Raw genomic sequence first — 27,624 nt, 5'->3', positions numbered from 1 at the left:
GGCATTAAGATGTTTTTATGGCAATTACTTCTCTGTGACAATTAGTTGTTGCTTTTTTTTTTTTTTTTTTAAATAGATACTGCTGAAGCAACTTCTTTGCAGTCATTTTTTTAATTGTTTACATTTCTAACATAACAGGAAATACAAAATACGATCAGGAATAAAAAAGAGTATTAGTGCTTATTATTTTTATACACACTCATGAATTCAAGTACACTGCCAACACAGAAGTGTATTTCTCATTATAATTATCCAAACAGAGCACTGTTTCACTCAGCAAATACCCTTTCGGTATTTATCCAGAGTCAGAGAAAAAAATAAGAGTTTTACTCTGGTGTAAGTCTGGAATAAATTTGCTGGCTTCAGTGCAGCTATTACAGAGTGAATTTGATCTAAATGAATGGAGAATCAGGCTGAAGGCTGGATTGACTTTGCTACAATTTGTACCACAAAGAAACACAGTGGCAAGGAACACTCAGCAGCCTGCAATTGCCTCTGTGCATCCTTAGTAAAGCTACTCATTAAACTCCAATCAGCTTTGCTTGAACAAACCCACTGAGGCAAAATCACTTTGCACAGGTTTCACTAAAGTATGCTTTGAAAGGAAGAAGCTATGCAAATATCACCAAGGACCTAGTTTTGCTGCCAACACTTTTGTCAGTAGTGGTAACATCTGAAAATGGAAATCATCTGAAGGGGTTTCTGCTCTTAACTACCAGGCTGAATTGAAAGTAAAGAAAATGGCAATCAGAATGAAACACAAAATGGCAATGGTATCAACATTTTACACAGAGCACTTGAATGTATATGAAATAATCAGCTGAGAGATAATAAATACAGAATCCCACGCTGCTCCCCAAAATTTTATGCTACTGGAGGGAGGAAAATCTAATTGGAATGCATATGCAGCACCAGCTACCCAAAATGTAAGAACTGCAGCCACACTTCTTGCTGTTCTTTATCTTTTTTGTTTTGTTTTGTTTTTCTCTCAGAGAACCTGATGTCCCAATCCTTTAGCTAAGGAACAATGCTATACATCTCAAATAAATGCTTTGGTCAAGTTTTTGTAGGTTTACATGGTCTAGTCAAGACACACTGGTGAAACTTTGTCAGCCTTGCAGGAAGTCTGATATCTGACCTGCTGACAGACTTTTTTCCAAAGTGGTCAACTTTTCAAGCCTCAGTAGAGGCTTGTAGATGTATTTTTTATTGGAAAGCTTCTGCTTCCTGTTAGCTCTAAATGTGTCCAACTCAAGCTCTGACATGCTCAGAGCACAGGCTGAATATCTAACAAAACTATGAAGACCTGAATCTAGTGAGAGTAAGAATGCTGTGGAGTAGATTTTAGCAGGACACAGACTACATTCCGTTTAGATGTTGTCCTAACGGACATAGTTTAGTGAGGAAATATTGGTGGTAGGTGGATGGCTGGACTGGATGATCTTGGAGGTCTTTTCCAGATGATTTGATGATTCTATGGTTCTCTGACACATTCCCTATGGTCCAACAGCATCTCTTAGCACGGTGTTTTGGATTTCTGCAGCTTTATGGTGCAATCTGAGGTCAGATACTTTACTGATGGTGAATACTTCTATTTTTACAACATCTCATCTCACTTCCTCCCACTAACCTATTTAGGAGGCAGCCACAATGGAGGAGCCTGAAGTAGCTCTCTGTAGCTTCAAGTTTTACTAGCAATGTATACCCATGCTTCTTCCTATTTATACATGCATTTACAACTGGATGAGATGATTTAAGACCTTCTGGGCCAACATGTTGCATCTGATTTGTTATCGTACATAATATGAATGGCCACCAGATGACGTAATCTTTGGGGCCTTCAGATCGGCTCCCCGTTTCTCACATTATATACACCGTTCTGATCGGCTCCTAACAAGGAACAAACCCCATTCGTTACAAGTTCCCTACTGAGTAACTGCAAGCAGTGACTGAGACACAGCATTTCATTTTTGAGAGCAGGAGTGTGGTACTAATTCTGACACAAGACAACAGGCAGGCTTGACAAAAGTTAGAAGTGCGCGTACTTCTGTTAATCCGGTCACAAATTTCTCTCGCTCCAGCTGCCGGGAGCGATGTTCCTCCGACTCGTCGGGGGAATCTAGAGACAGTGACTCCAGGAAGAGGTTCTCTGTGGCGCTGCACCGATCGCTTTCCTTCAGCTTGGACAGTGACCGGTCATCAAACTGAATGGCATCTGAGTCAGAGTAGGATCTTGACCCCATCGGACGGGGCATGTGAAGGTTCCCCTGGGTCGTAAATGGACGAAGGTTACTCTCCTTCTGGTCACATAGAAAGCCCCCTCCTCTTCGCGGGCTCACTTCTTTCTGAAGCTGGGAACAAAGCAGATTGGAAGGAACAGCAATTATTCATGCAACGTATGACACTCTGCATTTCTTATCCTTCCCCAGGAGCAAGGCAATGCAGAGAGCTGGAGGGCTGGCTGAGATCACTGCATGGCTCCAGGCATGCTGGCTTTGCTCCCTCGGTCTTTTTCCAATGGGAAATGGACTTAAGACTTGGATGCTATTACTCACAAATGATTAAATACATATTTACTTTTGATTATTTACACGCATCTTGCTTTACCTATATACATATATATATATATACACACACTGCATAAATGCACACAAAATCATGCATCTACCTGTAATCCAATTTTTAAAGGATCAACTCAACATTGTTATTTAAAAGCAATCCTGACATGAGATCGTACCGCAGAACAAGTAGAACCTAAATAAGAGTGAGTGACTTTGAATGTCATGAAAACAAAAACAAATTCTCCTCTCATAAGCAATATAAGACTTGCACTTTCATGTACACCACTCATCTTCTTTACAGACGTGGAAAATTTCTCTTTACAAAAGGCAAAAGCTTTGTTTTAGAGATGGTTTACTCCTAATGCACAACTAGAAAGTTGACTATTTCTATGAATAACAAATTTTTAAAGGGATGAATTAGGCATGTAAAACGTTTTTAAGAAAACACATATATATAGAAGGACCATCGAAGTTATTCACTCTACAATTTGCAAAAACTGGATGAAGAGAGGACCAATCACTATTGACATTGAACTAGCATCAATGTTAGAATTAGGTTATACGATCAACTTTTGCTCTAATTGTAAATACAATTTACAGTAGGTGAGGTGAATGATACATTCAGACACAGTGAATAACAGCAGGAATCTGATACATAATTCCCATGAGTTGCTAGAGCAATCTGCTAAGGTTACTGAGAATAACCTGCAAAAGCAACTCATTTCCTAGGTTCCTGGGGACTGAAGATCTACAGAACAGTCTTCTAACGTTGTATTCATATAGAAAAATAAACCAGCACCACACTGCCTAATGTAGATCAAATGCAGATTTTAGTCCAGGTCCCAAATTGCAGAACTCGCACAAAAATGTAAGTGTATCTTCAGTGTTTTGTTTATTATTCACAAAATCTGAAAGTGTTTTATTAAAAGGAGCTAACTTAAGATGTCCTATAAAGGTAGGGTCTGGAGGGTGTATCTCAAGAGATCCTGGAGTAAAGCACTATCCTTGTAGTTTTAAATATTTATTGGTGAGAACTGTGCAGAATTAGGTTTAGGAGCACAGTGGAGGGAGATTCACTAAGGGAAAACAAATGACAGCGAACTTGAAAATATAAAAATAAACCTCTGAGCTCAGAAAGAAGTAGGTCATAATGTTTTTTTATGTGCAAGTGGTATTCCTGTAACCATCCAGGGTAAAGTGTTTGATATATTTTATACATTGATGTGAGCTTCCCTCTCACATCATACTTGCATTATTCAACAGCTATGTTAAAGCAGGCAGGCATAAAGCATTAGTAGGAAATTTGGCACACATGCTTCAGTTATCTCTTAGACTCTGTTCAAATATACACACTGGTGTAGTCTCCTCATCCTCCAAGTATCGCCATACATGGAATACACACAGAAAAACACTGAGAAGGACTTCAGAGAAATACTAATTGCTCCCACACAAAGCAGGGCATGACTGCAATCTGAGAGGATATTCAGAAAAAGCCTGCAAATATTTGGAAGCTTCCTGTCACACAAGGAAATGTTTGATTATAAGCAAAGATGGGATTATGAAGTTTTGCAGGCAGATAGCCAAGATCTCAAGTGCTATTTCTGGTCATCTCATCCTCTGAAACTAGCTTGACATAATATTTTTTATTTTTCTTACCTATTGCTAATACTGTGTACCACTCTTGCACGGTAAATATATAGTGGGACTTTAGAAGATTCAGAATAGTAAAAGAAGAAATCAGCTCCAGGGTTTTTTGCATCAATTTTGCAGACTCTCTCAAGATGACACTGAGATGTTATGTCAGGTTTGAAGAAAATTAAAGGCTAGGTACCATTAGCAGGGATTTCTCTTCTCCCTTCAATGTGCCTCATTCCCAGGGAATAGACTAGGCAATCTTGAACAAGGCTAACTCCCTCAGGCTACGGAGGAGACACTGAAGAGGATAATATTAAAAAATACACTTCACAGAGACAGCAGGATAAACATTCAAAGAGGTACGAGTGACTCTAAGCAAAAGCGTATACCCATGCCCTTAGTATACTGGGAAATTTTTTAACAATCACTTAGTTCTCATTTTGCATGAAGCATCCACAGAAATTCAACAGTTAGAAATCAGCCTAGTTAAACAGGGAGATCTCAGCCAGTGAAATATGGGAACAAGATGACTGATGAAGAGCTCAGCTACACCCCTTCTTAGCTCATGCACATCTGTTATTTTATCTTAAGAGACATACTAAAGTTCTGCATCATAAGGCATTGTAAGGGCTAGTTCATAAAGCAACATGAAGTATTCTCAAAAACTCTCTCGGATGAACAGCATATCACTTATTGATATTTTGAAGAAACAACAATAATCTTTCTTGGTTTCTAAAGCTTTCATGTTGGTCACCACCTACTCAGATCTGTAAAATACCTGTGGAATACAACATTCACTTAAATGCTTCTCTGAGGATTTAACAGCCATCTTAACTTACAATGAATTTTAGTTCTGTACTCGTAATATTTATAGCCTGGTGGCTTTTCTCTTCTTGTTGCAGCCCAAGGCTGAGACCATGAGACATAGACAAAGAACCCTTTTCAGAAATCAGTCATGAAGTTACACAACACTTTCATCAGCTTAACATGAGAAGGTACTTTGTAGTTCATTCAGACAGCACTGCTCCCTACACAGCATGCACAAATGTGATGCAGTTCCATTTTTGATGTCCTAAAGACAGGAAGCATTCAGTTAACTGAGCACCCACAATTTCAGTTGTTTTTCTTACTCTTCCTGGAATGCATGACTCAGAGATGAGCATAGTTCAGTCAAAAGTGGCGTATTATTTCTCCATCATTAAACTTGATTTTCCATTTTTAATTTTTTTATTTTTTTTTGGTGTGGCTTCCAGCCAGATAATAAATCCATTAAGCATAATTTAGATCAACAGTTTCAAATCAAGCTCTAATACTACGCAGATGAAAGTGCAGACAGGCGTGAAAAACAAGGGCATAGGTATGTAATTATCAGATCTGCAAATGATAACAGAGGTGTGCACAAAATTCATGTGACCAAGGTCAGAAATGTCTTCTGAATACTTAGCATTGCAAACTGCTTATTTGTTATCAGTCAGAGCTCTTCACAAATAGTTACAGTAGCTGTATCTTTGGTGGCAAATTCACAGATGAACAGACTTTTCTGGCAGGAAGCTGTATATCCAACCTTGAATAACCCTGCGCGTGGGATTGAGTGTTTAAGCACGAAGGGATGCACAAAAGCTTTCAAACAGAATGAATCAATGTGACCGTGCCTGTCCAGGGTAATGGAAATGAAGCAGGAAATGGCCTTTAACCTGGAGCTGATTTCTCATAGGCTTTATAGGGATTATGAGCATTTCCCCTTTGCTCCCTCGTGTATGTGAATTGTTTTGTATCTTGGGAAACACTGATGTATCTAAGGAACCAAAATTGCTCCTATGCTGTTCCTTAAAATATTTTTCCTTTGAACTGTTCCTTGACCTTGGTCTGAGTGCAGTAATAATGTAATACCTCATACTAGCAGCCAACCATTGCCCACCCCAATTCCAAAGCCGACTCCTCACCTGCTCTATTCGCCTGAGCAGCTCTTTCTTTTGGCGTTCCCATTCTCGCCGGTCTCTATCAAGCCTGTCCAGGAGTTCCACCTTTTCTCGGTTCCAGTTCTTCTCATTGTGCTGGATTTGCCAGCGGAGGTCCATCACCACACCATGAGTCTCAGCCAGAAGCTTCTTATGTTCCTCTCTTTCCCGTTTAAAAGCTCCCTTTGCATCAGAAGTTAGGCCTGTTTCTCCTGAGCTGCTCTCATTCTTCCCTTCCAGCTGCCATTAAAACAAAATGTTATTAGGACATCAAACTTTCTCAGGTAAAACCCTGTCTCAGGAAAGGAATTTGTGTTAGAGACTTTCTGCCCACAGCAGCCTTCAGCAGTGTGTTTCTGTATACCTCCTCATACCTTCCAGCAGGGACCAGCACAGAGAGATATACTGAGATCATGTCCCCTCATCTCTGCAGATCACAGTAACTAAAATCATTTATATGACTGTTAGCTGATGATACCTTCTATTCCTTCTCCTTTACTTCATGCTGGGGGATCAGCTCAATTAGACCAGGATAGCTCGCTCAAAACGATAGGATCATTGGAAAATGTAGTCGTGATGTCCTGGAAAGTGGTTTTCCAACCCAACCCCATGCTTCTAGCTGACCACTGCTAGACTGTGGTCAGAGTGAAAAAGGTGCTCAATGTCACTGTGTTAGCTCAAGAGAGGAAAGAATTTATCCCTGAAACTTGACCTTTTGTTTATAACTGAGTAGATGGGTAAATGAGTCAGGATGGGTCTGGCTATGCAAGCAGCCAAGAGAGAAGAGCACTAAAAACTCATTTCTGCCTCTGAAGTTGTCTTCAAAAGGAAGAGGTAGCAGGTTTCCTAGGAAACGTGCTCCTTTAGCAAGAAGGGAGGACAGCACTTTCAAATTGTGCGAAGCAGAATGTAAGCTCAAACTCTGTGATCAAAAAGAAGTTCAGACTGGATTAGGGAGTGGAGCATATTTGCCTTTGGAACATCCTTCCCAAATAAATGGCAGGGAGGCCATCGCTTGAGTTGTTTGCTGGGCTGCAGAGAACAGCTTATTACAATCACACGCATTACAGGGAGATCTTAAATACTTGCAACTCCTACCACTTCCAAATTCCTACCAAAATACTACCAATTTCCAAAGTCAGTTATTTTCAAACCAAGCAAGTAACCATAAAAATCAATTACAAAAGAGCAGCACCCTATGGACAGGTTGGATGGGGCTTTGGGAAGCCTAATTTAGTGAGAGATGTCCCTGCCCATGGTGAGGGAGTTAAAACTAGATGATCTTTAAAGTCCCTCCCAATCAAAACCATTCTGTGACTCTATGGATGCTGACATACCATCTTCTGACCCTTAACCTGTTTATGCAGTGTAAATTTGTGGAGCCAGAACGGTGCTGAAAACATTTGACTCAAGTGTGTGATATTTTGTACAGGCACAGATGCTAGATGCTGATGGGCCTCCGTCTGCAACTGTTCACACCTGTAAAACCTTCCTGAAGGTAAATTTGACAGCAGCAAAGCATTTCACTCAGTATTAACTCCAGAACTCAAGCTTCAGTAAACAAACCAAAAGGTAGGTACCAGAGTTAAAGCAGAAGAAATAACATCAACTATGTGGAAAATCTTTTTAAAAAAAGCAGAAGAATTAAGAGTATTGTAAAGATGGAATTCAGCTGGAAAGATTAACAGGATAATTAATTATATATTATTGAAATATTTTTTTTCTTTCCTTGAGTTCATTGTTCTACTGATGCTCCACTCAGTTAGTGGTAAAAATCCCATTGACATTGGTGGCACTGGTGAGCAGGTGGGTGCAGAAGAATTGACCAGCAGATAAGGGCATGGAGGCTGCCCACAGCAGTCCCAAAGTTATTCTGCTGCCAACCACAATGCTTTCCTCCTGCCCTTTGGAATTAGTGGTGTATACCCTACTTCTACAATCCTTGTCTGTAAAGCAAAGGCAATAATTACTTACCATAATATATTATGTGATAAAATCCAAAATAGTCAGAGACTCTAAAATGACATAAACTATACTGTTCTCTTACATCTAAGCCTGACAAAGAGCTACTTAGGACTTGTTTATTCACCTTTCAAGGACCGTTAATGCCCCTGCAGACTTTGTGTCTTGCAGTAGGAACTCTTAGCAGGTGTTGCTGGAGTGCCTGGAGTAAATTCAACCAGGCTGGAGTGCCTGGTCTCCACCAAATAACTCTGCAATCTCCTAGGGAATAATGCCACTTACAGTAGTAACTATGGTTAACATGCTAAGTTGCCAGACATACAAATGTCTGCAATAAATTCTTTAGCCAGCATGAAGCTCAAAAATACTAAAAGCAAACCCATACGTAAAAAAAATGCTCTGTTGCAACAGAGCTTGTGTGATTACCCTATAAAGCAAATTCCTTCTTCCATTTTTTTTTAATTTAGAAGAAAAATAAATAGCAAAACGTTGAACTCCACTTATATTCTTTCTCCCCTTATACCACTGACTTCTTCACCACCACTGAGCAAATTCTCAGCCTTTCAGCTAGCAAACAAGAAAGGCAGTGCTCCTGAGGCCATGCTGCCTGCAAAGAGCAGGAAAGCCAATAAAGGCAAGGAAGTGAAAAAATGTGCTTCAGAACAGCAATACCAAGAATGCCTGGCTGTACCGGACTGCCTTGCCCAAGCTACCAAAACACTGTCAGTTATCCTGTGTCAGACCACTCATCTAGACCAGAGCCTTGCTGCCTGCTCCATTTGAGAAGAATATGGTAAAGACAAAGGTAAGTCCAAAACCAAGGCAAACAAGAACAATTTCCTGCTGTTCTATGATTTGGGACACAAAATATTTCCCAGTTAGAGGTGATGCCTTTACACTCAGAAGGCAGTTCTCAGTGTCTGGAGAAGGCAGAACAATGCTCCTGGGGAGTCCTGTCTCTGTGTTTATGACAGGGCTCACATCATAGAGGAAGGGTTCATCAGTGGCTTCTTGGCATGAAAATCTAAGTCCTAAACCTGCTGACTGGTAAGGTGGCTGGACGCCTCTCCAAATAACTCCATAGCTTATGTTCCCCCTCAAGGATCCCCAAGCTTGATTATTGGTTGAAATCCTAGTGAGGGTCCATGTCCTTATGTGCCAGTTCTCAATACATGGGCTGGGTTTGCTCATAGTTCCCAGAACACTGGGATTTTTCACTTCCACCAGCTGGGGGCTGACAATTGTTGCGGCTCTTTATTGCTCAGACTCACCAAGATTCCATACTTAGGAGCAACCTCATTATTTATCTTATTTATTTATCTTATCTTAAAAACAATGCCTAAAAAGCCTTCTGCCAAATAAGATGTACGTTCATTTCTGAGAGCCAAGACTTTTATTTTAATAATATGCAGTGCTAAAGCACAAAAGCAGCAGGGAGCAGTACATTATCAACTCGTGTATGCGGTGCTTTTGTAACAAAGGAGTTTTCTTCCTTCCTTTTGCTCTTTCTTTCCTGTACAGAGTTCAAGCATTAATATGCAAAATCATTGTCAGTAACCATTAATTAGGAGGTGACTCTTGAGGAAAACGCTCTTGCTGACTGACCTACTGCTTCACAAAAAGGGTGGAAAACAGTGGCAGTGCATACAAAAGTGAAGACTAGAAAGGCCATGATTCTCTATGGGTTTGTTAGGGGCTGGACAGCCCTATAGCCCCCTGTGGTGGGAGTGCTGCACAGCCTGCTGCTTCATCACTGCCAATCAAAGTGACAAAACAACATCCTGCAAAGCCCTCCTATACGCACACCATGGCAAGCCTGGCTGCTCAGCTAAAGCTATTAGTCCACATGTTGGCATAGAACAGAAAAGTCTGTTAATGTGACTATATGGAATGCTGATAATTTAGGTGTTCTTTACTAGCTCTTCCCATCTCAAATATAACCAAGAGCAAAACCCCCATATTTTGAATCATTAGCTTGAGTCAATTCCATACTTATAATATTTGTATTTCATGTTTATAATATTACTATTTTTATGTTTAGTTTTTTAATTGCTTCCTTGTAATTGTGAGCAAATACAACAGACCTCAGCAGGACATGAGCACTGTTAGCACTATCCCAACTGACATTCTTATGATTTACGTGCTCTCTCTTTGCTGCTTCATAAGGAATCTCTTTTTACTGTGAAATATAAATGCAGTTTGGGGAATCTGCTGAGGAAATTAGTTTTATGTCTTAAATATTGATCAGTTTTACTCTTTTCATTTGCTTGAAAAAAAAATGCAAAAAGTAACACCCACAGCTCAGTAATTAGCATACATTAGAGATTATTGCCAGTAGAGCAGTGGGGATGGCAAAGAGCCTGACAAAGCCCCCAGAAGGAATGGTGTAAATCTATCTTGCCCCTGGGCAGGGAGAACAGCACTGTGCAACAACCAAAATGGCAGCCCTGAAGTAAATCACTCATGCAAACACGGAACATGCGAGCTTCAAATTGGCAGTTAATTCTCAAAGTAACTTTCTCTAGGTTTTGTTCTTCATTGCCATCTCTAGTTTAAGGTAAAACTGTCATCCAGGGTTTATTCTGGGAGGAACAAAAATGGCGATCGATTTTGTTTCTCTTTTCAAGTGACCTCCTCTCTGGAAATTTGCATGCACTAAGAAGCAGCTGATCTGAACTAAGAATTTGAATCCACTGAGAGAAAACTGCTAAAATGAAAGCTTCTTTCTTCATTCTGGGGAACAAGTTTACAGTACCTGTACAGAAAAATAAGTGCTCACATTTCAGCTCTGTGCGTCAGAGTGAGTCTCCAGACAGTGCTGCAATGTTCAGTAAATCCTCCTAAATACATCACCCTCTCAGCAGCAAATATTTTTATTATATCTGTCTTCTGCAGAGAAGCTCTGCAATTGCAAATCTTTTTCTCAAGATCTGAACTTACTCTTTCCCCCACTCCTCCCTTTTTCAGTATGGTAAATTAGAGCTCTTAAGCCATCAGCTTTAGAAATGAACCCCCGTGGACTTCTTGCTGATTTTTGTTTGTTTGTTTGTTTCAGAAATTGTACATCTTCACTGCACTGCAGCACCCAGCCCAGATTTTATATACGTAGTTCTAATAGTAACTCAGAGCTAGAGCTTTCTCTTCAGCAGGGTCCCACCCCTCACTAACAGGAGATTTGACTGGCTGGCTCAACACTACAAAGCTGATCTAATGCTTCAGAATTGTTAAGTCACTCTTTTCTCCCATGCATCAAATACTGCAGTTCTTATGTGCCAAGGCACAGTGATGAGATAGTTGTCAGTATGCCAACACCAAGACATTCTCTCTCCTATAAATGCCAATAAGAACAGGCACCTGCAAGTCTCATTACTGTAGCCGATACATCACCAGCCAGCTGTGCTGAGAACATATAGCTAGAAGAGGCTCAGTCCTTACATTTTTACTTACATTACATGGTATCTACTAACAAACACTCATACTGGGACAACTAGAACCCAAGAGGCAACTCATGACTCAAAGCATTGCCCAGGCTTCAGGGGGGCTTTCAGGCAACAGGCTAAAATGAATAAATATAGCAGCTCTTCTGACTCTCAGAGAGTCATTAAGTGACTCCACCATCCTTCCAGGGTGCTGGACGTGAGAAAGTACCTGTTCCAGATGGCACTTCAGCTCAGTCATTTCCACCTCCCAAGCTGCCTTGTCCAGGGCATACTGTTGCTGGAGCCCCTGGCGCTCGCGCTCATCGTCCCGCAGCTCGGAGCGGAAGTCATCCAGCAGGCCCTTCACAGCACTCAGCAGCTTCCGATTCTCACTTGCCTACCAGAACAAAGCAAAATATATGTTGTCACCAGATGCCTTCAGCCTCCAGTTTCACCTGTAAGAGGAAAAAATGCCTGCACATCCATTGCCGTAACAATGCCTTTTGTGCCTATATTTTCTTGCTAGCCCTAATTCTGAAATACCCATGCAAAGATATGAGTCACACTGAAAAAGGCACTCTGTACCTTTCTGGATTGAGGCCATCTCTAATAAAGTTCTTTTAATACAGTAGTGCTTGTCTCATATATACACTCATAGCTCAGCATCAAATCTCAAGCGTTTGCAAACTACAGATTGCGAAAAAGTGACTCACTTGTAAAGCTTTTTGTATTATCAGACAAAATTACACAGGGAAAAACGTGAGGTTTCGATTTGAGTATCTTTGCTAAGGTGTTTTGCTAGTCTGCACCTCACACTTATCCTCAGTTCCAGGCAGCTACACACAGGTTAGCTCTGCAACAGTACCCTCTTTGGTACCAAAGTCACAAATGCCAGGTAGGCTTCTTTCCCTCCTGCAGAACAGGATCAAAGCACAGATCCCATTCATGCTTTGTTGAGAATGCCTTGGTCATATTGAAAATGGTCTCTGTGCTGTTGCACTAGCCAGAAGCAAAGAACAGAGCCAAATTAAAAGTCTAGCCTAGCAATGACATCTGATCTTGGCAAAAATACCAAAAGACACAGATGTATATGCATCTAAAATCTCTGAATTTTTTTTTCCTTAGTTTTGGCATAAAACTTCTGCAAATTCTGTGAAGATTTACAAAAACTGTCATTTTGATGTTTTTAAAAAAGATCATTCTGGATCATTATATATATATCTCTGGAGATTCTCAAGTCTAGCCTGGACGCTTACCTGTGCGACCTGGTGTAGGGAACCTGCTTTGGCAGGGGGGTTGGTCTTGATGATCTCTAGAGGTTCCTTCCAACCCCTACAATTCTGTGATTCTGTGATTAAACAAAAGGTATCCTCCAATATATATATATTTTTTTCAACAGTTGAATTTGGGAACAGAAATATGTAACATGACTTATTTACCCAAGATTCTAATCAAACGCTCCCAACAAGCCTCTCAAAGATCAAGGAGCAGCCAGAGATTGTATCTGACAAGTTATTCTGAATAGAAAAGACTTTTAAGAAAATTATTATTGATTAGCAGGCAGGCACAACGTGTGCAAAAAAATGGGAAAGCTTACTGAACAAACTCAGCATTTGATCACCTAGTCCTTATGAACACACTAGTTTCCTTGGAAAGGAAAGGAAGTGGAAAAATCTAACTCAAATTAGCTGTCTCAATTCTTGCATGATAATCTAATTCATTCTATTATTTATTTATTTTGTTCAAGTGGAGGCTTCCTGCAATTCCTCTTTTCTGGTGTCTCATGAAGTATATACACAGGGACTTCATTGCAGGCAAATCCAATAAACACGTACAAAAAAAATCGGAATAGTTTTTAAAGCTTTTTTTTTCCCCCCTCACAACAACACATACAACATATTGTGCATACAACTAAGTTGATCTCATGTGCTGACCAGATTTTTGACACCACTGACCCCTGTAATCACTAGTGAGACATGCTGCGGAACCTTTTTTTGTTCTTTAAGAAACAAACAAGTGTGCTCTACTTTTTCCAAGCCATTTGGTTCATCAGAAAAAAAAAAAAAAAAAAAAAAAAAAAAAAAAAAGAGACACAGGGAAATGACTGCAGGTGCTCACTGACTGACGTACAATTTGTTTGGGCTAATGAAATGTGATGTTGTATAATGTGGGGTTTTATAAGAAACAAACTCACAGAAGCAGAATTAATTCCATTAACATTTAATGCCAATTAGCAGTTTGCTACTATACAGCAGCAGTCTTCATCATGCATATAAGATTTCCTACTTTGCAATATGTAATGAGATTTTATGTTTTCACCATGAATTCCCATTCTGATAACCAATTAAGGCTAGATTCTCCAAACAGCTTAAGCCCGTTGTGTAGTAATCAGAATAAGAGCTCTTTTGAAGATTTGTCCTTAGCGTCACAGTGGGAGCTGCTGGGTACTATAAGTGCTTCAAATTCCGGCCTCACTCACTTCTGAATACCCTGACCCCACATGTTTACAAAGTACTTTTATTCAGGAGCCACATTCTGTGCTTTTCGTATGCTTTACTTGGCAAAGTAATCAAAAGGCTGCACAAGGGAAACGAGGCAGAAGAAAAATAAACCCAAATACAACTGAAGCAAACTACATCCCTCATTCCCATGCATATATTTTTTAGCTTTGGAGTACTGCAAAATTAGGTTTTGTGAGGAAAGTAGTGACAGACTAGTACAGAGAGGTGCCAAGAGAGCCTCATTACAGGTTTATAGCCTACTGGGATGAGGACACACATTATTTCCAGAGATATTACATCAATGTCTCTGTTATGAAGACAAGTACCCCAGGTGCCCCCTGGGCTTGCTGGGATTTTAATTAATTTGCCAATATATATCCAATTTTGGTTGCATACGCCTAATTCCTGCAGAGATGTCTCCTTTGCATGGCTTTGTATTTACAGTTTGAATTTGGAGAGTTCTGTGAGGCTATTTTTCTGTTTTGCCAATCTGAGAGAACAGATGAAGTACTTCTGAGACAATGTGTTCTGAACTACAACACTTACATCTAGACATGTCTGAGATTTCTGCTGGTGAAACTGCCAAACAGTTTCTGCATAAGTCCCATAGATACCAAACAAAGATTGTTACAGTTTTCCTGTTCCTCCCAGAGATGTCATGCAGGCAGAAGAAACGGGGCATGACTGTAATTTCCTGGGCAAGCTACCCTGCAAGGATCTGCCTCTGTAGTACTGACCAATTGGAACAGAAACAGGAAGGTGTCCAGGCAGGTTTTGAATATCTCCAGAGAAGGAGACTCCACAACCTCTCCTGGCGGCTGTTTCAGCACTCTGTCACCCTTGTAGTGAAGAAGGCCGTTCTCAGACGGAACTTTTGTGCTCTTTGCCCCTTGTTCTGTCACTGCGCACCACCAAAAAGAGCCTGGCCCCAACCAGTTGACTCCTGTCCATTAGATATTCATAAGCATAGATATAAGCAAAAGTGAAGCCACATCTTGATGCAAATCATTTTAGTATACTTAGGTCTTTCTTACTATTCCTCTGGGCTTTTCCTTTACTGTACTTTGAAAACAAATACTGCATGAGCAAAAACAAAGGATATAATCAGGGATTTTCTTGACCTCCCCCCACCATCACCAATATATATGAGCATATTGCTTTTTAATGCTTTTTCCACTGAAACACAAATGTATAAACTCTTCTTCTTACTTCCCTTATCTTACACATCCAACAGACTTTTCAATCCTTCTACTCAGCTGTACCAAAGCACTTCCTTTTCTGTAGCTAATTCTCCCTCATCTCTTACTACACACATTGAAATGCTCATTTATAGCAAGCCCGTAACAAACCCCAATTAGCCTGCTTGTCTTCTGACCTTCACCAGGCTTCCTTCGTGGCTCCTGAACCTTGCCATTTTCTTGCCTAACACTTCCTGCAATGTGCCCCTGCTAGCAGCTAAGGGACAACACCACCTCCATGGAGAGCCACATAAATGTCCTAGACAAGTGAGGCAAGTATTTTCCATCAAGTTGAGTACCACAAATCACAATGATATAAAATCAGAGACTGCTTTTTTAAGGTCTTGGGGTTTACAGTTTTTCTCAGAGCAATTTCACTCTCCACAAGAAAGAAAGAAGCAACAGAAATGTAGACTGAAAATACAAGCTATTAAATATTAACATTAAATATTAAAAATAAGAATGGATTACCTCAAGTTACAGGAAGCCTTTTCTTTTTTCTGACCTAGTCCTCTCAACTACTCCTAGGCTATTTGAAGACTTTCTTCCTAATGTGAAACAAACACTGATGCATTTCATCTTGAAACTCATCAGGCAGAAGCAGCAACTTACGGCTCTCCTGAGCAGTGGCAGACCTTGGAGACTTCTAGCTTCACCACTCACCCTGATTTCCCCATATAAACAGTGCTTGCTTCCAGCTGAGAGTTTAAGGGACCTACGGAAGACCTCCATACCCCTGGGTAGTTTTTTTTAATTGCAGTCTGACCAGACAGTGTTGTACTGGGAAGTGAGTGCTGCTGAGTCCACCCTTCAGAAAGGGTGTGCTCTGGGTCAACTGATACTCTCAGAGCTTTTGGACCTTAGATTACACAGGTGAAGTGATTTTTCTCTAGTTTTCTCTAGTTTTGTTCAGTTAATAGATGCATTAACAAGCTTGCATTTTGGGGTCACATGTGAATTAAGTGGAGCTGCCAGTTTTAAGAGAAAGCCTGTAATGGTGTAAAGCAAAGTCCAGGTTTCTGAGATTGCTGAGTGAGGGGAAGGAAGTTTGCAGGACCAAACTATCCACTACAAGTGGACAGACAATTCAAGTCCAAATGGTACTGAGGTGCTTGAGGAGAGCCTTGAGGGCATGGGAGGTGCATGCTTTTTTTGCTCTCTAGTGCTTTTAATTCAGACAGAAATTGTACATGAAGTTACACCTCAGATTAGTGAGGTTGGTTGCAGTGCAGTTTATGCATCTCCAAGGCACCAATCTAACCGTACTAAAGAATGGATATTCTTTCTATCTTGCTTTGTATCTGTTAGACCACAGACAATAAGTAAACAAATCGTATGTCATCCTGAGGGTCCTGAGAACTGAAACATAAAGACACCATCCCCAGAGCCTGTAGTGAGACCAGCAAAGTAACACAGTCACAGGAAAACAAGTGTCTGAGTGCTCTTGCTGTGGAGTGGGCTCCCACGTCAGGGGCTGGGCAGACATTGAGCATAACGAATAAACCTTCAAAACTTTTTTCATTAGATTTGTGTTTTGCACAGAGTTCTTGTTCCATTCGCCTTCTGACTGCACAAATATAAAGTGCATATGAAGAACAGATAGAAGCCTTAACTTTGTCTCCTTTGTATGTGTACTGCTATTGATAGGACTGCTGGTATACTCAATGCAAAAAGCTGGCATATATGGCACACGTAGGCAGGGCACCGGGGATGTCAAGGAAAAGTCAGCATGATTTGCTTTTAGGTATCTAAAAACAAGTCCAGTGACAGGAAGGAACTTTTGCATTGCTTTCTCATCATCTCTAAGGAAAACATTAAGTATATGTACTAGTTTCTTAAATAATTTAAAGGAAATAAAATCACCTCTACTCACTAAAAGCTTGACAGTAGAATAGAATAGATGTGCTCAGAAAGACGAGCATGTGAATTCTGCAAACCATCACATACTGATAGATGTTTCTGGGCAAACAGCCACAGGAGGAAATAGGATTTTTCACTGATAGCATCTGCCAACAGGAGAACAGTAATCACATGACTCCTGATTAAATATAAATATAATGGACAAAGTCCATTGTAATTGCTGTGCAGCTAGCAGGATTTTTGCAAGTGTGATTTTAGGTGACTTAGCACAGCAGCAGAAAAAAAAAATGAATTTCCTTGGAACATCCAGTTTCCATTCCTACAACACGTTATACAAATGGTACGGTACCTGCTTCTGCTGCTGCAGTAACTCTGCAGTCTGCAGCTGTGGTCCGTGATCTGTACTTTCTGTAGTGGGACGCTGGGAGAAATCTGTCAGTGCAAACACAACATCCTCTTCCTCCTCCTCTCGCTCCACATCATCCGCCTTCTGCTCAGACTGAATGCCAAATTCTGGGAGGGCTTCAAGATGCTCGATCTGAAATGCAGGAGATGAGACACAGCAACACTCTCTTTGCCAGTTACTTAGGTAGAGAGAAATGCAGTATGGTGGGTCTAGTCTGCCATGCATCAATGAAAAACCATACAGGACACTGGTGGTATTGTGTAATGAAAATATAGAGATCAGAGAGTATCCCAGTCTAGCACTTCATATTCTCTACTGTGTTAGCAGATCATTTGCTACCAGTGATGAGTAGAGATGGATTGATTGTAAATTACCCAGTCAAAAATCCAAACAATTAAAAAAAAAAAAAATGAAAGCTCTTCTGATACTAGACAATGAGCTATTTTATACACAAGCAAATTAGTACTGCTGAAATAAAGCAGAATGGAATTATTTCTAAATAGATACTCAGCCCTTGTTTCTGACTCATTATACCACAGCACCCTTTATACAGAATACATAACAGTGGAGCTACTTCTACTAGACCTTTTCTGCCAAACATAGAAAAAGACTGAAAGACACTTGGTATATAAATATCTGAAACACTGAAAAAATTACTTAGCTGCCTTAGCAAAATGTTTCAGAACTGCAGGATAATTCTATGATCCCCAGAATTCTGGTTAAAATGTCAGAATGGGTAAGTGCATTTTTCTTATTATGTTTCCTTTACGTAGGATATCTGAAGCAAACTGTAGTTCTGGGTATGCAGCTTGACACAATACAGCAGCACCTTTTCTACAGTGCACTTTCTGCCATCACATCCCTGCTAAGACGTGTCAGCTTTGGGATTCCAGGTTGTTAGTGTGCTCTTGAAATTCCTTATCTTAATTTAGTTGCTACTTGGAAAATTACTTTGATGACTACTAGTGTACTGCTCCTGCCTGGTGATAGACGTGTGTATGAAGAAAAGGAAAAAACAAGAATGATTCACTGTGAGTTCCCACAAGACTGTATAATTCTCTTGCCAACGTGAAAACAGAGCTTCCCTCCATCTGTATTACTGAAGGCTTTATAAGGAACACATTGCACACAATTACAAAAGCACTCAACCCATCTAAACAGATTTGACTCCATCAGCTCACTAAGATATTTTTCTTTCCAAAAATTATTCAGGGTTATTATCTTAGAGACTTAATTAAGTCTTCATTTACTATGGGAGATTTTTTAAGGCCAAATGCTTGTACTAGTTAAGGGTTTAGATTTAAAGATAGGTGATGCGTAACATGAAGACAGAATGCAAAACATCCTTTAGCACAAACCAATAATAAGAAAAAGTTTTGTGTTTTATTTGAACCCTCTTAAAATCTAAGTTTACTTACAGTTGGTGATGCTACATCATATTCAAAATCTACAGTTAAAGAAAGAACATCCGATGCAGTTTCATTGGGTTAGTGGAGGTGGGCCAGTTACCTCTAGTATGTCCTCCCCATCATCCTCCATTTGCTTGCCTTGCCGCCAGTGTTTCAGCAGCCACTTCAGTTTGACATACACGAGGAAAGTATCCTGCTTGAAATGCCTGAGTTCTTGCTGCAGCAAACTTTTCTCCTGGCTCCAAGTCTTTTCTTCCAGTTTGTTCTGCAAAGTCAAGCTCTGCACTTCCAAATCTTTCCTCCTCAGGGTCTGCATATGCTCCTCTTCCAGCTTTAATGGAACAACAGACACTGTGTCAAAGTGCTGGTGTGCTGGTGGTCTCCAGAATTTGGATTTTGTTGGCTGAGACAAATTGAAAGATCTAATTTTCATCAGTTGTGAATAGGTACCCAGTTTGGCTCAACAAGTTCCTCAGCAGTTATAACTGTCACGTTGAGGAAATTCAGGGACAGCAGCCAATAAACTTAGCTTAATAACCATATCTAAGTAATGTGCCGTGGAATTGGACAGTATGTTTACTCTATGGATGCAAGAGAATTCTACTTTTGCTTAAATGTTTTATACTCAAATTTTCTTCCCTCTCTTGATTGTATCCCTGCAGTATATTCCTGGAATAGGTACCACTCTAAGTGCTACACACATCACATCTGCTAAATGTATTTGAAACTATTTCTAGGAGATGGGACTGCAATTGCCCTTCAGACAACCTGAAATATTATCCTAATCTCCTTGGCTACAGACTCATCCCTTCCTCTGTGAATATACCTCCTTCTCCTTCTAGAAGGGCAGTGCTTCACACAGACCTGCATCATACTCAGACGTCTCTGAACCTAGAAAACAAATACTTCTAGGTCAGGGACACAGGCAGAATCTGAAGAGACAGAAATAGGCTGCACCTTGGCCTTCAATATGTCTCAGTTTCAGTACCAGAAGCACCAGAAAAAAATCACTGTTCAAAGCTAAGACACCATTACATCCCTTTCAACACAAGCCAACCTGAAACAATATTCTTTAAATGCGACTTCTCCCTCAATATGTCAAAATCAAACCACTACACGTCACTGGCCCCATAACACTTGTATAAGTTTGTTGTACAGGATCTCTTCTTCTACATGGATGAGATAGCATTTCCCCTTCAACCAAGCTGTTGAGAAAGGTCAAGAAAGGTCAGAAAAGGAGTACAGAGCCACTGCTTACAGATGCCAGTTTCTACAAGTTTCCTTTTTATAGAAGAGCTTTTCCCTTGCCTGACCAGCTCCACAATGAAGAAAGCCAAAGTAAACTAATGACCATAATGATTTAAGGAGCATACCCTGCAAGAAACAACACACGAGGATGAAGAATGCTTCATGGATTTTTCTTCTGCAACCCTAGCACTTAGTACTGCTAACAAATATATGCTTGGTTTTCATGGCAACCTTCAGGTTACTACTAACAGGTTACTGTTCCATACTAGACTGTTTACTAAGGACTCTCCTGCCCTTTAAACGATGTGCTCTGGCATAACACAAATTTACAACATCTGTGCAACTATGCATTAATACATCCATAACATTGATCTAAATGATTTGGAAGATTTTTATAATAAAAATTGATAAATAAATAATTCTTTAAGGAAATGTAAGGCTTGTAAAATATTCCTGATTAAATTATTCACAGCAGTTGCTAAATCATATGGGTTTAAAATGCATCTTAAAAGTACTCTGAAACAGTATCAGATAAATGGCCCAAAAACACACAAGCAACTCCTGATGACACTCACAGAGACTATACAGTGCTACCACACACCAGTGTAATGTCATTAAGTATTGCAAAAAAATTTGAGTAAAAAAGGAGTTCTTTTATATTTAAATTTTAAGGAAATAAATGAACAGATTTTGAGTTGATGCAAATTCTTCCATCAAATGAAGCTATGGTTAAATACAGCAAAGACTTATGAGTCATTTCCACCAGAAGTCCTGGAAGACGATAAAAAAAAAGGAATAATATCAACAGGATGGCCATAATCTGGAAAAAAAATAAAGAATCCAGGAGACAGTTTTATTATTCAATTTCTGCTAGCTGAAAGCATGAATGAAAGCTTTGATTTTGCTGCATTTCTCACTGTTTTAATAGCCGTTATGATCACAGATTCTTGCAGAAAGTCCAGGTGGAGATAGCAGAATATTTTTGTGCTTTTTCAATGGATAGCTACTGCAAAAGAAAATAACTTTGAGGCGGGCATAACATCCAAAAAGCATTCATGGCCAAGGCAACTGGGAAAGAAATCAATTTACGGGTTTCCTTCAAAAGCAAAACCTCCATGAGAAAGCTCCTATTGAGATCAACCAAACATTAAAGCTACTTATGAAAAATGAGAGATACCACTTGGGCAAAATGCAATTAGCTGGCACAAGCATAAATACTTAACATTATGCAGTAATTGTGCTTAATTTAGTCTGAGAATAAATTTAAAAACAAAACTTCTTTTAAGAGCCAAACAGCCTGCAAAAATAAGTAACGTTTGTTTTGCTTTAGGAGCTAGAGATCACAAAAGGATTAGCTCATATGTTCTAGCCTTCAAAAAAGCAGGGAAACCCATATAACAAAATGTGATTTGTTCACCAATTACAAACAAGAGGTTAGAAACACGGGGCACTGAGGGATACAAAAGATCCTGTTTGGTGTCTCAGTTACTAAAGTACAACTCCTCCAGCTTCAGAGAAAAGCTGGGTTTTCTTTGGGCTAAGAGGGGTCTGGAATAGGGCACAGAACCCAACATGCCCTCAGAGATCAAATGTACCCTTCCTGTCCTCACAGAGGGCTGACAGGGCTGATATACTCTTCTCTGCACTATTCCTTATCCCTGCCTCAATTTCCACTCCTCTGTTGAGGTGGCCATCTGGCAATGTGCCCCCCCTACAGCTCAGTTTTGTCCAGTACCATGGACTCTTTCTAACACAGTCTACACACCAGAAGACAAAACTGCTCTCCAACAATTGGAGAAAACAGATTCAAATTAGCAAAACAGGTTTTATGTGCTTGCATTTCCCCAGCCTCCAAGCTCTCCCAGGGAGCTCAACAAGGCTCCACCAGGACAGTATGGTCCACGCCACGAGTCATGGCCACATGTCTCCCAGCAGTCGGGTTTCGTATTTACCTGAATGATCTTTTCTGTAAACTTTTCTTGCTCCTCCTGGTGAAGTCTTGCCTCCTGCTCAAGCTGAGCCTGAAGCTCCTGTATCGATACACTCTGTACAGGTAAAACATGGGAATCCCTCAGCTGATCAGCATGACAAAAGGATGGGCTTAGCAGAAAATGGGTTTTGGTTGTGGAAAAAAAGGGAAAAAGAGAAGAACCGCAGGACAGACATCTATACAACTCATGGTTATCAACAGTTAAAACCAAAGCACAGTGTGCAAATAAGGAGCAATGTCCTAAGCATGTGTGGAAATGTCCTGTGTAGCTTCTTATGAAGGCTAAAGCTGTGATGCTGGTGCTGCCTGTAGCATTCCTTCCTTCGGGCCTCTGCTCCAGGACGGCACAAGGAAGTGAAACAGCTCACCATGAATGCCATCTGCCAGATCAGCTCCTGTTTGCAGGATTCCATATTTGGTAGCATATATTACTATGGTAATCAGAGCTATTGAATTTTAACATCTCTGCAGAAGATGTATCTGATGTACACATTTTGCACCTTATTATTTATTCATTTGCAATACTTCTGATTAGACAGTTAATGGGACAGCATTTATTAAAACAATTAAGCATGTAAAGTTCTTTTCTTCAGACACAGAGCAGCTCTCTGCACAAGTTGACTTAATTCTGCAATTTCGACTCAAAAAAAATTGCTCCACAAATGTCACGATGACGAATTAGGTGCGCCTGAGATCTGACCGTTATGCTTAAGGATCTCTCCTTTAGGTCAACCGCTTTTTTAATCTTAATAATTTCAATTTTACTTTGAATATAAATTTGCACCCCATCCACTTTGCTCCTGACAGTTACTTAATTCAAAAATAGAGACCCAAGAAGGTAGAGTCACAGACCTTGCTATTTATGCTGCACTAATTAATCTTGTGGCACTTAGATTCCCGATCAGCACTTTCTGTGTCCTCCATTTTGTCTCTCTTGCTTTGGATGCTTTGCCTGCACAGGCATGCTGCTCAGCCAGGCTCTCTGCACACACCAGCAGTGCCACCACAGAAAACACTCTGCCACCAAACACCTGCTTCTCTGAGTAAAGACACACTCAGAGAAGAGATCCTCTCAGGCTTCAAAGTTCCTTCTCCACTGGATGCTGATGTAGTGCCTGATCTAGTGGTTGGTAACCTCACCCAAGGCAGGGAGCTGGAACTGGATGATCTCCGAGCTTACTTCCAACCTAAGCCATTCTACGATTCTGATACCCTCACTGACTTGTGCATATCTGTGTTGTGTGTGAAGAAGTGACGCCTTCAGCATTCCAAAAGGCATCAGAAGGTGACCAAGAGCGAGCTGACACATTCACTGTCTCACCCACTTTTTAGGTATGTGGTAAACAAGAACCAGTGTACCTAGTTAATTCTGGTGTAATTTTAAAAATGTGTGTTTCCGTGAATTCAAAATCACTCAGAATTGTGCCAAGCCTATCTGGCAAAAACAGTTACACATGGCAACTCCCTCCCATGGGTAATAATCATGTAAAAATATCTTGTAGTTTGCCTCAAGAAATGAAAATAGCACAATTCTCGTAAAAATTCATATGTTGTTAATTTAAAATATACATGAAGTATAACTGATCTTAGCGTGACTCTCTACAATCATAGAGCTACGTATTTTGGCAGTTAGAAAGGTAATTTGTCTTTGGACTCCTGAAACTAGAAACTGAATCAGAGCAGCAAAAGCTTCAACCAGGAAGGTAAGGTTTGGACTTTTTCACTATTCACTTCACATTTACGTTTTCTAACAATTTGCTACAAGATCACATGTTGCAATTTAGACTAATGCTAATTGTGATTACACAGTTACATATACACTGGGAATATCTTTTGTCTGCAAAATTAGAACATGAAAATGATAAACCGGTGCAGTTTTTTTTAAAAGCATGCAGCCCATGCAAAGCCAAGTTCCAGGAAACTTGGACGCTAGGATTGCGTGATAGCTTCTGAAATTACTAGGAAGAGATTAAATGCATCATAAAGGCAAACATACTATTACATGCACACTTAAGAGTGTAAATCCTTTTACAATTGCTTTGCCTGTTTAAGTGTGATATATTTTTATAAGTGGTAAATGTGTTGAAAAGCAGTTAATGCATGACTGCAGAGCTATACAACATTCTACTTCCAGCACAACCTGAGGGCTCTTCATAGCCTATCATTTCACATAATACCATGTCTATTAGGAGCAGTGGGATTAGTACTGCTCAAATCAAGGGAGATAAGGCTGCTTAAGGGCCTAATGGATTACTGCTAAATGTCTGGATAATAAATGAAGAATACATAAAAATGTACCAAGTGATATTTGTATATGCAGCTCAGGCACCTGACAGTGCATTGGTGAATGTTTGTATGCTCCGTATAATCAGCTGGATTCAGTCTGTGGCACAACTGTGGTTTTGTTTTGGAAAACAACACTGCTACAAAATTAACACAGAAGTTGATATCCTGCTGACTTCCATTCTTTGTCTCCTTTTTCTCAGTAACAGGTGTGCTACAGGAGGAATAGAAAATGCCCTGAATGTGAGGGCCATCACACAACACACTGACACCACAGTAACAGACACGAACTCACTAGAGACACAGAAACACACTACAATAGGAACTACAGGCTAATGCTACTCCATCAAAACATCATAGAAACATTTGAACTTCATCTGCAGCTCCACAACAACCAAAAGTTTTCCAATAAAACCCAGTTAGCACTTTTCCACGCCTATTTCCACCCTTGTCATCCCAGACAGATGGAACTAAGTCCTTCTGCTAAGCCATTTTGTCTCATCTGGTATCTCTCCAGAACAAGCTAATCGATGCCGCTGTCTTTACCACACAAGGATAGTCAATGTCATCCACAGTTTGGGGGTCATCGCCACAGCTCATTCCACCAACATCTTTCTGACTTTCTTGCCAAGTTGAAGGCTTTTCAAGCTACTTTCTGGCTCATACATTCCACATTTCTGCTGACTGTTTTAGTACGATTACCATGAGGTATGGCTTGGTTTTGTTTGTATGATTTTACCATAGCTAATTCAAACCTCTGTTTGTCTCTGAATTGAATTGTATACAACAACCATGAACATTAGATTCCACAAAATCATTCTTTGCAGCCTTTTTTCAAAATGGATGGAGCACCTTAAGGCCTGGGGGGGCAAGGTGGAAAGATGCTCTCCTGTGTTTGTGTATGATTGCAAGGAAGACTAAAGAACATTTTATGCTGCTCACCTGCTGCAATCTTAAAATGCCTTAGACCACACACTCTAAAAATGACTACTTTTTTGCACTTTATACCTGATTATTGCTTACATACAATAAAGCAGATTGATAGGAACTTCCAGTGCCTTTTATATTACTTTTGACATGCAATACACATCTAACTGGATCCTCAGAGGCTACTTCCGAAGATGTACTTTTATCCTCCCCCATTTAAAAATATATGATCTATATTCCATTTACAAGTGCACAACAGGTACTGTGTGGTTATTTCCCTGTGCTTATATGAAGAGTCTCCGGCTCTATGAAAACACAAAAACACTTTGCTCCCAGTCTTTGTAAATCCATCTCGCTGAATGGATACTATACAGACTTCAGTTAGGGCTGAGATATCCAGATTTACATCATAAAGGGTCTTTTAAGTCATTATATGGTCAACCTTTAGGGAACATTGCATAGCAAGAAAGAACACAATTCATCAAAGTAAATTATTCTTGCTGCCCCTAATCTTGGTGGGAAGAAGTACAGTTCAGCTCATGCTTGTCTTTCTTCTTCCCACAACTTTAAATTGGAGGCACAGTGCACACTAAGTTATGCAACTTTTTATGTCATGCCTATATATATTTTTTTTTTTTCTTCTTTTTTTTTTTTTTTTCCTTTCTTCTTCCTCTTTTTATTTATTTATTTAAAAATAAAGAAAAATCACAGTGTAGAAAACATCCACTATTTCCTTTCTGGGAAAACAAAATCTTAAATTAGGGCAGAAGAAAAGGATGTGCAAATTTTCAGTGCACGGCTGGAGCTGCTGCGAAAGCCACCCAGCTGAAAAGCTCTCAAGGGGAATTACTCCTGCACAGCAGGAGTACAGACTCTAAAACTATCTAAAAATAGAATATCCAAGATACAGATCAAAATTCTGACGTGTCCAAAATGGATCCATACTGAAGATTTGATTCAAAGCAGGTGGTAAAGAGACTTGCCTAACTTGAACATCACTGTATCTATTGGTTCACACTTAACCCAGAAATTAATTCACAGTAATACAGCTGCTTCATATTTCTTATGGGCACAATATGTAAGAAAAATGGATAAGCAGATTAAGAATGGCCTAGAAGAAATTATTGCTCAGTATGAATTCTTCTCATCTACTACTAGATCTATCTTATGGAAAACTTTCTTCTGAAGACATGCTCTCATCTTTCCTGCCATACCTGCTTTTATTCTAATTCTCTGGTGACAAATCAAACCTTTTAAGTTAACTCAAAACAATGATTTTTTTTTCATAAAATTCGAGGAACTGAAATTTCGTGGCATTTTTGTACATACAAACAAATTTGTGAGCTTTTAAAGGTTGTGCATGAAAATAATCACAGTACCCAAATGTAAAATGCAAAGATGAGTACTTTTGCCTCAGGTGATACACACACAGTAAGTGCAGAAACGATACCCTGTCACTGAACAATCAGAATCTGCTAGGAAATACGGCTATATTTTAGAACATCTGGATCAAACACTGCAATAAGATGTATTCAGTCCTTTGAAAGAGTGATTTTTTTTCTTCTCTAGAATGTCTTATTATCTCTGAATAAACATGAAAGACTCTGCAGCCCTGCTTTAAAGAAGCTGCATTTTGTTTATGGCCATTCCACTGGTTGAAATTCACCAGATGAAAAATTATTTATTGCATTTTGCACTGGCTTCCATTCACTGCCATATTAATCATTTGATTATACCTGGCATTTACTCTACAAAGCACTATGTTACCCTTTTTAGTTCCTCCATGCCTTTCAGTTGTGGCATCTCTCGCCTGATCACTCGCCTTTCTTTGGGTGGTGAAAAATGGTTTCCCCCTCCCACCATAACCCCGCTCTGCTAAAGTCATGAATAATGGATTGAACATCCACCACAATGGTCTCCAGCCTCCTGCAGCAGCAGCTGAACAGCTTGTTTCAGCAAGAAAACAAAGCCCTGCTCTTAAGTCAATTTCAAGACATAATTTCCCTTGGACTATGACTCTAACCCACCTCTTTAATACGCAAATACATTCTAATAATACTGTTGCACTAACAACTGCAGTGCAAAGACCAAACAAAGGCAGATGTTTACAGTTAGGCTACAGGGTAGTTTCAAGCAGAAGTCAGTTTGCATTCATTGTTCTTAATCAAACAATTAGGCTCCTGTGATGCTTATTTTTAAAAACAGAAAATAGCTAAATGGAAGCTGC

General features: G+C 39.9%; 1 protein-coding gene across 1 annotated transcript in view; it reads right to left on the bottom strand.

Moving 5' to 3' along the window:
- The window catches only part of MTCL1 (microtubule crosslinking factor 1), a gene marked incomplete at both ends in the record, with an annotated part of 98,405 nt that overhangs the window by 10,136 nt on the left and 60,645 nt on the right, over window positions 1-27,624 (bottom strand). The window contains 6 exons of the mRNA XM_079533618.1: window positions 2,046-2,351; window positions 6,140-6,394; window positions 11,765-11,932; window positions 17,484-17,672; window positions 19,050-19,280; window positions 22,150-22,242. Coding sequence (XP_079389744.1) covers window positions 2,046-2,351; window positions 6,140-6,394; window positions 11,765-11,932; window positions 17,484-17,672; window positions 19,050-19,280; window positions 22,150-22,242 — 1,242 coding nt within the window. The remainder of the gene's footprint in view (window positions 1-2,045; window positions 2,352-6,139; window positions 6,395-11,764; window positions 11,933-17,483; window positions 17,673-19,049; window positions 19,281-22,149; window positions 22,243-27,624) is intronic.

The sequence above is a fragment of the Tetrao urogallus genome (genome assembly GCF_951394365.1).
Source record: "Tetrao urogallus genome assembly, chromosome: 3".
NCBI classification, from domain to species: domain Eukaryota; kingdom Metazoa; phylum Chordata; class Aves; order Galliformes; family Phasianidae; genus Tetrao; species Tetrao urogallus.
This window is presented reverse-complemented; position numbering and strand designations above follow the sequence as displayed.